A 12960-nucleotide genomic window follows, 5' to 3' on the forward strand; every position below is an offset into this window, starting at 1 on the left:
TGTAGAAACACAATGTAGGCTTTTATTAATAGCCTAATATCTGCTAAGAAAAATCTGCTATTAATTTGAAAATAAAATGTACTGGCTACAACTACGCCAAATGATAGAAGGTCCTGCTTAACCAGTACTTCCTCTCTCCTCCTCCTGCTTCTTGCCTTGACTCTCTCTCCTCCTCCTGCTTCTTGCCTTGACTCTCTCTCCTCCTCCTGCTTCTTGCCTTGACTCTCCTCTCTCCTCCTCCTGCTTCTTGCCTTGACTCTCTCTCCTCCTCCTGCTTCTTGCCTTGACTCTCCTCTCTCCTCCTCCTGCTTCTTGCCTTGACTCTCTCTCCTCCTCCTGCTTCTTGCCTTGACTCTCTCTCCTCCTCCTGCTTCTTGCCTTGACTCTCCTCTCTCCTCCTCCTGCTTCTTGCCTTGACTCTCTCTCCTCCTCCTGCTTCTTGCCTTGACTCTCCTCTCTCCTCCTCCTGCTTCTTGCCTTGACTCTCTCTCCTCCTCCTGCTTCTTGCCTTGACTCTCCTCTCTCCTCCTCCTGCTTCTTGCCTTGACTCTCCTCTCTCCTCCTCCTGCTTCTTGCCTTGACTCTCCTCTCTCCTCCTCCTGCTTCTTGCCTTGACTCTCCTCTCTCCTCCTCCTGCTTCTTGCCTTGACTCTCTCTCCTCCTCCTGCTTCTGGCCTTGACTCTCCTCTCTCCTCCTCCTGCTTCTTGCCTTGACTCTCTCTCCTCCTCCTGCTTCTTGCCTTGACTCTCCTCTCTCCTCCTCCTGCTTCTTGCCTTGACTCTCTCCTCCTCCTGCTTCTTGCCTTGACTCTCTCTCCTCTCTCCTCCTGCTTCTTGCCTTGACTCTCTCTCCTCTCTCCTCCTGCTTCTTGCCTTGACTCTCTCCTCCTGCTTCTTGCCTTGACTCTCTCTCCTCTCTCCTCCTGCTTCTTGCCTTGACTCTCTCTCCTCTCTTCTCCTGCTTCTTGCCTTGACTCTCTCCTCCTCCTGCTTCTTGCCTTGACTCTCTCTCCTCTCTCCTCCTGCTTCTTGCCTTGACTCTCTCTCCTCTCTCCTCCTGCTTCTTGCCTTGACTCTCTCTCCTCTCTTCTCCTGCTTCTTGCCTTGACTCTCTCCTCCTCCTGCTTCTTGCCTTGACTCTCTCTCCTCTCTCCTCCTGCTTCTTGCCTTGACTCTCTCCTCCTCCTGCTTCTTGCCTTGACTCTCTCTCCTCTCTCCTTTGACAACGTCAGGCTATAAACTAAACACGGATATGTCTTTGGGATTGACCCTCACTGCCTCTGAGATCAACCGGCAGATCGCGATCCACGCATTGGGCAACCCTTATCTACAGGGATGTGGGCGGGCATAGGGGGTAAGTGAAAACAGGAATTTTCTGAGCTCTGGCCTTGAATGCAGGGCAATACAGGATTACTCAAACAAGCATGAATCTATCATACAACGTTGACGAAACTAATGATGAGAAAACACAGATGAAACAAGGTTAAACGCCCATGTAAATTAAAATATGCCCCCTTTAATAAATAGATAAACTGCTGTGTGCTTTGCCAATACAACTTTAATAAAGCGAGATTTATCATATTTATTAACGATAATAATAGTCTTACACATACATCTATTTACAAAAACAAGACAATCCTACAGCTAGAAATGGGTCTGCTGAATATCTTCTTCAATAACATCGTGACTGCTTGAACATATCGGCGGTTTGATTTGCTGACGCTGTGATTGGTTGTTGTTCAGTGAAGGCCTCCCTCTGTCGTACTCCTCTGCGCTCATCAGTGGCACTGGGACCCACGTTGTCTCATTGAACCGCGCATAGTCCACTTTGTAACGCTTCTGTCCAAGTTTGAGCATTTCTTGGAACCTCTGGCCCCAGCGGATATCCGAAGGCGCGTAGGACGTCCTCGTTTGATGGAGCATGCCAGTGGAGTCGCCTGTATACGTGAAACAAACCACTATTTCAAACACTTCCTCCTGGAGATCATCTGGACTCATGGTATAAAAGGGACTGTTAGCGTCAATTTTGTGAATGATGGTAGCGGGGGTAGCCAAGACCACCTCTCTCTCCTGTACCTCAATGTGCTGGTACACCATCCTCAATGATCCCTCCACTTGTTGACGAACATGACGAACTAATTGCGCTTTAACAACTCCGTCCACTATGTGATTTCTTCTGAAGTCTCCGAGCCGCCATGACAGACAAAGATCCCCGTCTCTTAAGTTGACCACTGCACATCTGCTGAACCCCACAGTCTGAGCCCGCTTGCGCGCCGAAGCCATTTTTGCAATTACTATCCCAATGATAATGGTGTCCAACAGGCAGCTGAACACGTCCTGTATCGTGCACACTATGATGGCCACTATGCAGTTTTCCGACATGCCTCTAAAGCCATAGCCGATCGTGGCCTGGGTCTCCATGGAGAACAAAAAGGCTGAAGTAAATCCACGGACGTTGTACACGCACAAATCATCATCTCCTTTGTGGGCGTCTCCGTTTACATGGGCAATGAGCCAATAGCAGAGCCCGAAGAAGATCCAGGAGAGGATGTAGGACAAGCAGAACATGAGGAACATTCCTCTCCAGCGACACTCGACCAAAGTGGTGAAAATGTCTGTGAGATATGGACACCAGCCTCTGAGAGATGTGTGAAAGTCCACGGGGAACCTGCCATCCTTATGCATGTAGCGCAAAGGCTTTTTACGGTGTCTTAGTTTGCCCAGATAGTGCACTGTAGATTGGGAAGTCTCAATGACCACTGGTTCTTCCCTGAGTGGCTGCATCTTCATTGCAGGCCTGGCCCTCGTACACTAAAGAACACAAAAGAAAGCATTGTGGAGTTGAAGGCCAAAGGTAATGAAAGGATAACATATATTTGACACAAGAGACGACATCAGTCGGTACGCGCGTTTTTGAGCAACAAACTGAGATAAATATGTTGCTTTAACAACATATTTATCATTGTTTATTTACATGAACTTTAAGAGATTCTTGTGAGGAAATGGTGTAGCAGCAGCCCAGGTGTGCGGACAAAACACATCATACAATATTATTTTATGACTTCCAACAGGGTGCAGACTGTGCTGTGCCAGCTTTAGGACACAGAAGAGGAAGGAAAGCTTTGTTCCTTCAGCTGTCCAGCTCCTCTACTCTGTTCCATCCCTCGGCACTGAAACATCACAGCACCTTTATCATAAACATGAGCTCTATTATGACTGGAAGGATGAATGTGATTTATATGTATACTTTTTTATTTTTGTAAACCTGCTATGCTCCGTGCCTTTTAAAAGCCCCTCAGGGATAAATAAAGTTTGAATTGATGATTGTATATCCGCAACATATGATAAAAAAGAGAAACATGTTGATCAAGTATCTGACAATAAAGTAGTATCTACAATAAATCTGTTAAATATTAATTTGAACAATTACAGTATCAGTACAGAATAAACTTGCATAAAAAGGACAAAATTAAGACCAAATTTTATGAAAGAAACAACAAGGATATTACATTCTATTGTGTAAAAATAATGTTATTATTGTACCATTGTGGTATACAACATGAGTATGAATATGAGATGAATAGGTACTGATGTAATTGTACCTGTTATGTTACATTTACATTTGAATTATTTCTGTGTGTTGATGCTGTTGATTGAATTGCATTGTTGGTGATGTTTGTATGTTAAAACATGTGAGAAAGGATTATTATATCTTATTTCTTGTCTTAAAGGTAAGAAGAAGAGCTGTTACGGTTAATTAAGCATGACGCCGAACTCATGATGCCGTTATTAATCTCTTTCATCCATCGTGCGGCTAATAATTATCCCACTAACAACTTTCACCTCCAAGTGTTACTGCTAACGGCAAATGTCAAACTTTGCCCTTACTAAACTACCACCATGTGTCCCTGGCTTCTTAAGACTGTAAACATTTACAAGATCAATACTTTATCCAGTGCTTTACTGCCATATTGTGAAACACATATCACACTTTATCCCATTTTATGACTATACAATTGACTATAATTAGAACTTTATGAACAGCTCCTGATTTTATTGTCAGACACCATGTTCTTGCAGTTTTGACAAGTGTGTTGTTGTGTGAACAGTAACTTGTCACATACTTCATGTCAGAACATTTCATACATTTATGCCAGGTCACGTACGATTTTAGAGCAACAAAGATCTTTAGCATTTTTAGCACAAATGTCTCTTGGCAAATATGGAAATTACATTATTTGTATATTTGTATTTTTCTGTCCATTGTTCACTTTAAGAAGAAGAATAAAGACACTATTAATTTAACTTAATCTGATTATGTAATGTGTACAGCTCGCTCAATCAGTCAATAACAGTCAGTTGTCATTTTTCATATTGCGTCTAGCTCTAGTCTCTCTCAAAGTGTAATGTCAGGAAGAAGAATAAAACACATTTGTCTTCATACATTTACCTCTTTCAAAAGTAACCATATTTGACTTACCTGCGGCGGTGATTGAGTTTGTTGTCAGGAGTCACCAAATCCCATTTGTTTGTCTATATCTTGTGGTCTCTTTCAGAAAAGACACGGAGACAGGTGAAGTGAGCTCGGTACAGGTTGTTTTGCAAAGTCCCAGTCTGTTCTGATATCAATCACCTCCCTTTGAGCCGTTATTGGACAATCAGCAGGAATTTATGACCTGTGGAATATTCTGAAGGTCCCTTGGGTCAAACGCCAAAGCAGGTAAGAGTTTGTCATGGGGTCTATTAGAACAATCCTGTATTGACCTCCTATTTAAGTCTCTAATATGTCATTTACATTTTTCTTTCTTAACTAAACGGTGAATCTTACAATATACTTGGATGAATTGTCCCTCACAAGAGTGGACCTTTTCAGCGAGATCAATGACAACATTAAAAGATGTGAGATAAGAGCATTCCTTTGAGAGATAAGCGAGCAGGAAGTTTGATCTGACACAACGGTACGTGATGATAGAATGAAAACACATTATTATGACAATGCCCATAAACTGTAATGGCACTTATTGATTGAGTTATGGATTTGACATTATGTGAGCGCCAGTGCAGCAGCAGCAGCAGCATGATTCTGTAGGAAGAAATATGCACATTTCTAACCTTTTGTTGATATTGTAATGAAGAGGTGATAATAAGGTTGTTTGTGAATGTGTCTGTGTGTGCGTTTAAGAAACAAGGACAGGGGTCAAAGGTCATGGGCAAGTTAAGTGGTAATGGAAGATAACAGAGCATGAGAAACAATTAGGTCATATAGCTGACTTCAAATACTTTGTGTTGTACATGGTATGCTATTTTTAAATTCAGTGCCACATATATAGTATTTTTACACCTGGGATATAGGAGAATATATTTATGTGATGTGCAGCTGTGGTCTTGTCAACTGAAAAGTTAACTTACTTTGCAACTTTTCTTTTTCTAACTCTAATGGTTCAAATAAGAAGTTGAAATAAGTAGTCACATTTGATATTGCAGTTTGCATCTGCTTAAGTTCTTTCAGGAGGAATACAGAGGTCTAATTACAGTATTATTGGACAACCGATATTATCAGTTTTTTATACAAACAGTGCATAAAGAATAAACATAAAATGGTATTTCTATGGATAATGCAATAAAGCATGCTCTGACCCAGCTGATGTAACCGGCATCTGCTTTCTGACATGTCAATTCGTGACAGCGGTGTCGCCTCCTCTCTTAATCCTCTCTGACCCATTGTAAATACTGTATTATCAGCCACTCTGCACAATACAATACAATACAATACAAGGTGAACACACAATGGGCTCAATAAGACAGATCTCATCCTCGTGTTTGCACTGGTGCTCAGGCGTCCACACACACAGTAATTAACTGCACACTGATGTTTTCACAGCAATTATGATCGTACATTTTTATTGAATGTAAATTCAACAATTGAGAGTGTAAACGTCACACTGGCTGGTCTTTTTAAACATGACTCAAAGTGGCATAACACACTGGAGAGCCTGTCAGCGGCTGGGATGCTGGTGAAGCGGTTCATCTTGTACTAAAGAGTGCGATTCATGCAGCAATGCATGTGGAAATCTGGACAACTCTTCTGACTCTGCTTTTGATAAGCGGTAACTTTACACATTTGATTTAGGTCTAAAAAAACGTTGGACTTATTATTTCTTTATAGAAAATATTTTAGACTATTAAACTAAAAGCTTGCAAAAAGGTGTTCATTCTCACCTTACAAAAGAGATTGAGCAATGATTGTCCTTCTGCGAGTCCTCTAAAAGAGCCTACTTTTACTAACTCAATAATGTTATCTTTTTTTGTATATTACAATGCCGTGAGAGTTTTGTGATGATTTCAGGAGCAGAGTCTGCATGTACAACGCGCCGGTGTCTGGCGGAAATGTTGATTAACAAAAAACTGAAGTCCCAGCCTCAGTATACAGACTGCGCCACAGATATTGAAATACCTCTTCTGGAATATCAAACTCTTGAAGTAGTAAGTATTTCCATTGAATAAAATCTACCATTTTATGTCAAAAAAGTATTGCACAGTTTATAATATGATTTTGATGAGTTTGTACGTTACGAAAGGCCTGCCAATGGAAGTTACTATAGTATTAAGTTTAACCTATTCAAATAAAACAAGAAAACATGGCTATTGTGTTTTAAAGATGCTATAATTTATCTTGAATAAAGTCCTCTGCTCAATCGTATTTTACAGGATACAAAGAATCTTCGTCTGATTAGCCGTCTGCATGGCACATTAGTAAGTACTTGGATTACGATATACTATCTCTAATCTGTATGGGTTTGTGGTCATATTGGTCTTTGTTGAAATGCAGGTATGGACAGATCCTGAGTTGTCTTGGGACAGATCTTTATATGATTATGGTGCGGTTTCTGTGCCAGTAGAAAGTGTGTGGACGCATGAGATTCATGTCACAAATTCGTGAGTAAGACACAACTCTTCGTATTATATGAAAGTCAAATGAATTAATTGAATGCGTACCTTATAGAATAAGTACTAAAACTGAACGGAGCTCAAAAGACCTGTTGGTTTTAAGCAACGGCACATTAAAACATGACTTCATCATGAGGGTTGAGGTCAACTGTGAAATCAACCTCTTTAACTATCCTTTTGCGAGAGACTCTTGTCCAGCGGCGATCCAAACCTGGTTTGATGAAGGTCAGAATGAACAAACTGCATCACACTTATGTCTGGTTAATCCTTAGGACAAGAAACATTTTACATGTTTTTCATGTTTGTTTTTTTAGAATGTGGTGGGAGAATGATCCTCAGAATGCTAAGATGGTTGATGGGGCACATGGAGACTGGAAAACAGATAGCATTTACTATTATGACCAAACTGAAAACAAAAAATATATTGCAGTAAGTTTATAGATTACATTACCAAGTAATTTGAGTATTTTAAAAAATATTGCAGGACTAATTGTAGAAAAAGCTTCAGTTGTAGTCATCTGGACTCAGTTTAGACTGGTCATCTGGACTCTAAACTGAGTCCAGATGACTACAACTGAAGCTTTTTCTACAATGGAAAACACTCCTGGATGAATGAGGGATTACACCGACATTGCAGGACTAAACTATTATACATTTTGGAACTGAAGCAGATGAATAGTTTTGAGTATAAATGTCATGTCATTTGTGTCATGATATTGTTAGTGAATTTTACATCCTTGAAGACAGAGGATTTGAATGATTTTGGACTGCAATATGATTAAACATAACATAAACATATTCTAGTACCAAAGTTTTTCGAGGGAAAAAAGGCTGGTAACCACTGGTTTAGGACACAAAAATAGCCGTCAAAAAAGTTTCACTCCTGAACCAATGAGGGATTACGCTGACTAAGTATGGTCTTTTTCCCCTCAAATTTTTCATTTTCCCCCTCAAATCATATTTTTTTATGTATTTATTTTTTACTACAATAATGACACAACTTAAGCAACAAATACTGAGTATAGTACATTTTGCTCATCCACAGGTGTTACTGGCAATTCGGGAGAATAACCCCTTCATCACTCTGATGCTGCCCAGTATCTTGATAATGGCTGACGTGGTGAGCTTTGCATTGCCACTAGGGGGCGGTGAACGCAACTCCTTCAAAGTCACCTTGGTGCTCAGCTTCACCATGTTCCTGATCATCCTCAACAATGAGCTTCCCGGGGACAGCCAATGCGCTCCAATTATCCGTGAGGAACTTCAGTCCATTTATGATTTATGTTATGTGCTGAAAAAAACATAATCATAGAATTAGGATGAATTACACCCATTTCCTGAGTCTACACGATATAACTCCTCCCTCATCTCATCTAGCCATCCATCTCAGGCTAATATGAATTCTAGCTCCTCAAACCAGTACTTCTAGATTGAACATTACTTCAAGATGTCAAAATGTCTTGATTCCAACCTTTAAACCATTTTATATCATGTACAACATTGGAATACAAATCTCACACTGGAATAGGGATGTCAAGAATATTTGGTTAATTGATAGTCGTGATTATTTAGGCCACAATATAATCATAAGAACCGAAAAATAATAATTGTGACAATTTTAGATTAAAGGCGGTATGGACGATTTTTCGGCGATTTGAGAACGCAGGTGGAAGTGCGCATGCGCACTCCCCCGTGCGGACCGATACAACACACACGTGCGTTTGTTTATTAGCGCAACGGAGCGCATCGCATCGCTCGTCTCCCGTAGATTTCTGTCCATTTCTGCGTCAGCTCGAACTGTCTTTCTCCGTCTTCATTTTGCCCCGTACACTGAGGGAACTATATTATGATAGATCCATGCGCTTAGGCACGCGTAAACGTGGGAACGAGCCTGACGCGGCTGCAGGTGAGCGATAGGTGCGTTTTATGATTGATACGTGGCAGGACAAATGATTTATCCACGCCACGAGGAAATATGATTAAAAAAAATGGCTGAAAAAAATCGTCCATACCACCTTTAAGTTTTTTTGGCAAATTTAACTTTATTTTGTCTTTCAGAAAGTTCAATTTTGTGAAGCTGCTCAAAAATATGATGAACAGTAACACGTCAGACCACGGGAATGAAAAAAAGATTTCCCTTTTGCAGTGTCATAGTCTCAATAATCATGACTGATTGTTAAATCGTGATGTTTTTTTATTTTGTTTTATTTTACGGCACAACACTGAGCCGATCAAGTACACTTAGGTCTTTTAGTCTTATACTTTTGCTTTCTTTTAGTATGTTTGAATGTAGTTATTGCTCTTTTTGCTTCTCAATCCTGTCCTGATTACAAGCTCACGTTCTTCTTCCTATATCTACAAAGATAAGATTAATTGTACGTATCTGAAGTCTTTTTTCCCCCTGATCTTGTGCTTGGTTCCACTGCAGGGATCCACTTCTGTATTTGTCTGGTCATCTTGGTGTTCAGTATGCTTGTGTCTATGATTCTCACAGGAGTGTCGAAGGACGGTGGACTCATTCTCTGCTGTTTTTCAAAATGTTCATGTCCAAAAAAGAATGAAGCAACGGATGAGGGTAAGAAAAACGTCAAGTAAAGTATTTAGTATTTGAAGTAACTTTTTTTTTCCTTCTGTCCAGAGTCTATACCTGACATCAGTGTGGTGCAGACTGAACCTGCAGAAGAAAACACTCAGATGCTCAGAGATGTGGTCAATTTCCTACAAGCTCTTGACACAAAGGAACAGGAAAGTAGCAAAAATGAGCGATTGGCAGATGCCCTCGACAAAAGCTTTTTCTGGTTCTACTTTTTTTTCAGCATAGCTTACTTTATTGGGATGCTTTATGTCATGGTAAATCACATTTGTGTCGTCAACCATTTTGGATTCTGGGAATGAAATGCAACTTTTTTTTTTATTAGAAAGGAATCTGAATGAATAATGTTGATGAAGTTTGTACTAGATCCATACAGTGAAAGGAAGATAAAGCTCTAATACCATATGTATAATACTAAATAATACTATACTTATGAAAACATCCATATTTATTTTAGATCCATTTTGTATTTATTCATTTGTTTTATCTATAGCATGTATTTGCAATAATACTAGATTGTTAATTTAGTTTGGTTAAAAAGAGCAAAATAAATTGTAAAATGCTGCATGTAAAATGTTTGGAAATAAAATACACCACCTTTAGCGTCTCGCTCAATAGTGTGTTGCTACTACCTAGTGGAAAGAAGTTGTACTGCAAGTTTTGCATGTAGTTTGTGCACTAAAGGCCAGCAATAACTCTGTTTTATTATTTCATTTTTTAATGGTCATAAAAATACTTACATAAATATTGCATTTTAGGTTGAACAAAAATATGATAAATTCATATAATAAATCATCAAGTTGTATGATTTTAAATACCATTTTGTACAAACTTAAACTTGGCACAATTTACCAAAATAAGTGGTTTAAAAAACTAATAAACCTGAAAATAGAGTTCTTTGTTTGTTGTGGCATGTTTATTATTGACAAATGGGGTCCTAAAAGAAAAAGGACACTCACCCAGAAAACCCAGTTAGTCACATTTTGTATGTAATTGCATCCAAATTTCACTAAAGGCTTCATAAAAAACAGAAAAGGTTAAATTGTCACAAAGCAGCAATTCCTTCACCACTCACACACCAATAATTTGATTGGTCCACATTCCAGCTTCAAGCTTCCTCTTTTGTCTTCATTGCCTTTAGATAGAAACATGGTGTTAATTACACGTCACACCACAGTAAACAACAAGTACATCTATAGCTGTACGTACCTGGTTAAAAAGCTGAGCTCCAAGGTAACCTTTAGCAATATCTTTTAAGTCCGACTTTCCACCAACTTTACATCTCATGTAGCCGTACAGATTAGCCCATTGTAAAACCAGACCCATCACTACCACAGCCTGCAGTGAGACAGTGAATCAAATTAACTGACTAACCCAATAAATCAAATGAATCTCTAGTACTGACCAGCCATTTAATCTGAAGAGAGATTACGGTGCTGAAGAAAAACAGGATCCAGAAGATGGGGCACACAGTCAGACCGAGCCAGAAGATGCGAGATTCAGCCCCGGAGGTTATGCTCTGACTTTGTGTCTGTTAAAAAAGTAGTTTTACATTGGAAACATGCCATTGTAGCAAAGGTAATAATAAAACATTGTTGGAAACTATGGGACAAAGTGAGACAACTAAAATGCAAGTTGTGTGGCTTTAAACAAACTACAAGCCTATAAACATATAAAATAGTTTGACATAATTTTATTTGTTTTACTTTTATTAATGGTCACTATCTAAAATCGCATACAATGTTCAATGGTTGCTAAACAATCAAAATACATAAATAATAATAATCAAATACAAATCAAAAGAGTGTCTGCTTAGTGCTTAGAGTGTCTTGAATGGTTGACAGACAGACATGATTGTGTCAAAAAGACCTAATGATCCTAAAAACCTATCCAGAAGTGTGGAATTGCAAGTCATGACTTTGACTCCAGACTTGAGTCACTATTTTGATGACTTGGGACTCGGACTTGGACTTGAAGGCCAGTGACTCGGGAGTGGACTTTAAGCCCCGTGACTTTGAGACAACTTGAGGTTTTTCATTTTTTTTTAATGTTAATTTTTTTTTTAGAAAAACACTCGTCTATGTCTTTTGGCTGGACTGGGAACACCTCGGGATCCCCCGCATCCCAGCGGAGTTGGGGGGAATGTCTCGGGTGAGGGAAGTCTGGGAGTCCCTGCTTAGACTGCTGCCCCCGCGACCCGGCCCCGAATAAGCAGAAGAAGATGGATGGACTCTTGTCTTTCTAGTTTTTGTCACTTTCCTCTTAAGAATTAATTTGAATTGTGTCTTTGTTGTTGTTGAATATTTGTTGTTGTTCTTAATGTGATGTGGCAAATATTGCCCTGAGTCCAATACAAATGTTTTCCTATTACTTTATTCTTATCACCTCACATTATATTATCTTCTTATCTTATCTTACAGCTTATAGTTTGATTTACTACATTGCTTAATTTTACAGGAACAAGCTGGAACAAGTCTCTCCTCACTTGTCCATTTGTGACCAGAACTTTCATAAAAAGCACCATTTACAAAAAACATATGAATTGCATAAATTAAAAAGGTATATTCAGTCATTTGAAAATTGAAAAATAAATATAAAAAAACTTTTTGAGAGTGATTTGAAAGAATTAAGATTCAGGACCAGCATTTGTGTAGGTCCTGATGTAATCCTGATGTAATCACACAAATACAGCTCCCCATTGATGGACATGCATACATTCATATTTTAAGTATGTTTCACCATATTTCCAACTAAAAACCTGGGACATATCATATCCTTTATTACAAACCTTTCTTGACTCAAATATCCAGTGGCTGTTTCCATTTTCATCTACTTGGTTCCACCACCGCAGCCCAACCAGCAGCCTCCCAGACACATTCTAGACACAATACAACCTTATAGACCAATAAAAAGCAATGAAACCAAACACATGCAAAACATTCTGTGAAGCAAACCTTTACAGTCCAGAAATCACATGACAACAGGAGCATGATGGACACCATACAAACTATAAAGCGGCTGCTGAAAAATTCACACATGATGTAAACCAGGATGGCACTGATCCGGAAGAAGAGGTGGAAGAATGAAACCATGGGGTGCCTGGAAAAACAGAAGATTTTAGATATACATCACAACAGTTAATACATTCATCCGGAAGTACATAATTAATTCAGATGATTGCTCACTTAATCTTCGACTTTTTTGTGTTAATGCCTTCATCGTCTTCACCAAAAAGTGGAGGCTCTGAGTCCTGTAACTGTTAATGTAAGAAATAGTCATATGAGCTTGTGCACGAGGTCTGCTGCTGTAGGACAACTAAAGACACGGAGAATGCGGTGGGCAAACAGTAACTAATAAACAGTGATACGTGTGAATATTTAAAAGGTTTAAGTTAAAAATGGTGAGAAAAGACTATAGAT

At 39.3% G+C, this 12960-nt stretch overlaps 2 protein-coding genes and 1 pseudogene across 3 annotated transcripts; 1 reads left to right on the forward strand and 2 right to left on the reverse strand.

Moving 5' to 3' along the window:
• Positions 1-1584: 1584 nt before the first annotated feature.
• LOC140358419 (inward rectifier potassium channel 16-like) lies at positions 1585-4728 on the reverse strand. The gene is made up of 2 exons (XM_072443257.1): positions 4481-4728; positions 1585-2811 (listed from the first exon to the last, which is right to left on the reverse strand). Exon 2 carries the CDS (start codon positions 2788-2790, stop codon positions 1645-1647), a length of 1146 nt encoding a protein of 381 aa, XP_072299358.1. The 5' UTR covers positions 2791-2811; positions 4481-4728; the 3' UTR covers positions 1585-1644.
• Positions 4729-5611: 883 nt separating this feature from the next.
• LOC140357680 (5-hydroxytryptamine receptor 3A-like) lies at positions 5612-9843 on the forward strand (annotated as a pseudogene).
• Positions 9844-10511: 668 nt separating this feature from the next.
• LOC140357681 (Golgi apparatus membrane protein TVP23 homolog B) lies at positions 10512-12918 on the reverse strand. Of its 2 annotated transcripts, none has more exons than XM_072442194.1 (6): positions 12727-12918; positions 12496-12640; positions 12330-12419; positions 10947-11072; positions 10751-10879; positions 10512-10676 (listed from the first exon to the last, which is right to left on the reverse strand). In XM_072442194.1, the coding sequence occupies exons 2-6, from the start codon at positions 12631-12633 to the stop codon at positions 10650-10652; spliced, it is 510 nt and encodes a 169-aa protein (XP_072298295.1). In that variant the 5' UTR covers positions 12634-12640; positions 12727-12918; the 3' UTR covers positions 10512-10649. The 2 variants fall into 2 exon arrangements, with proteins under 2 accessions (XP_072298295.1, XP_072298294.1); XM_072442193.1 differs by having other exon boundaries at positions 10947-11075.
• Positions 12919-12960: the final 42 nt, after the last annotated feature.

Source organism: Eucyclogobius newberryi, unplaced genomic scaffold (assembly GCF_026437365.1).
Source record: "Eucyclogobius newberryi isolate DKJ021-1_F unplaced genomic scaffold, fEucNew1.0.hap1 SCAF_13, whole genome shotgun sequence".
Taxonomy (NCBI): Eukaryota; Metazoa; Chordata; class Actinopteri; order Gobiiformes; family Gobiidae; genus Eucyclogobius; species Eucyclogobius newberryi.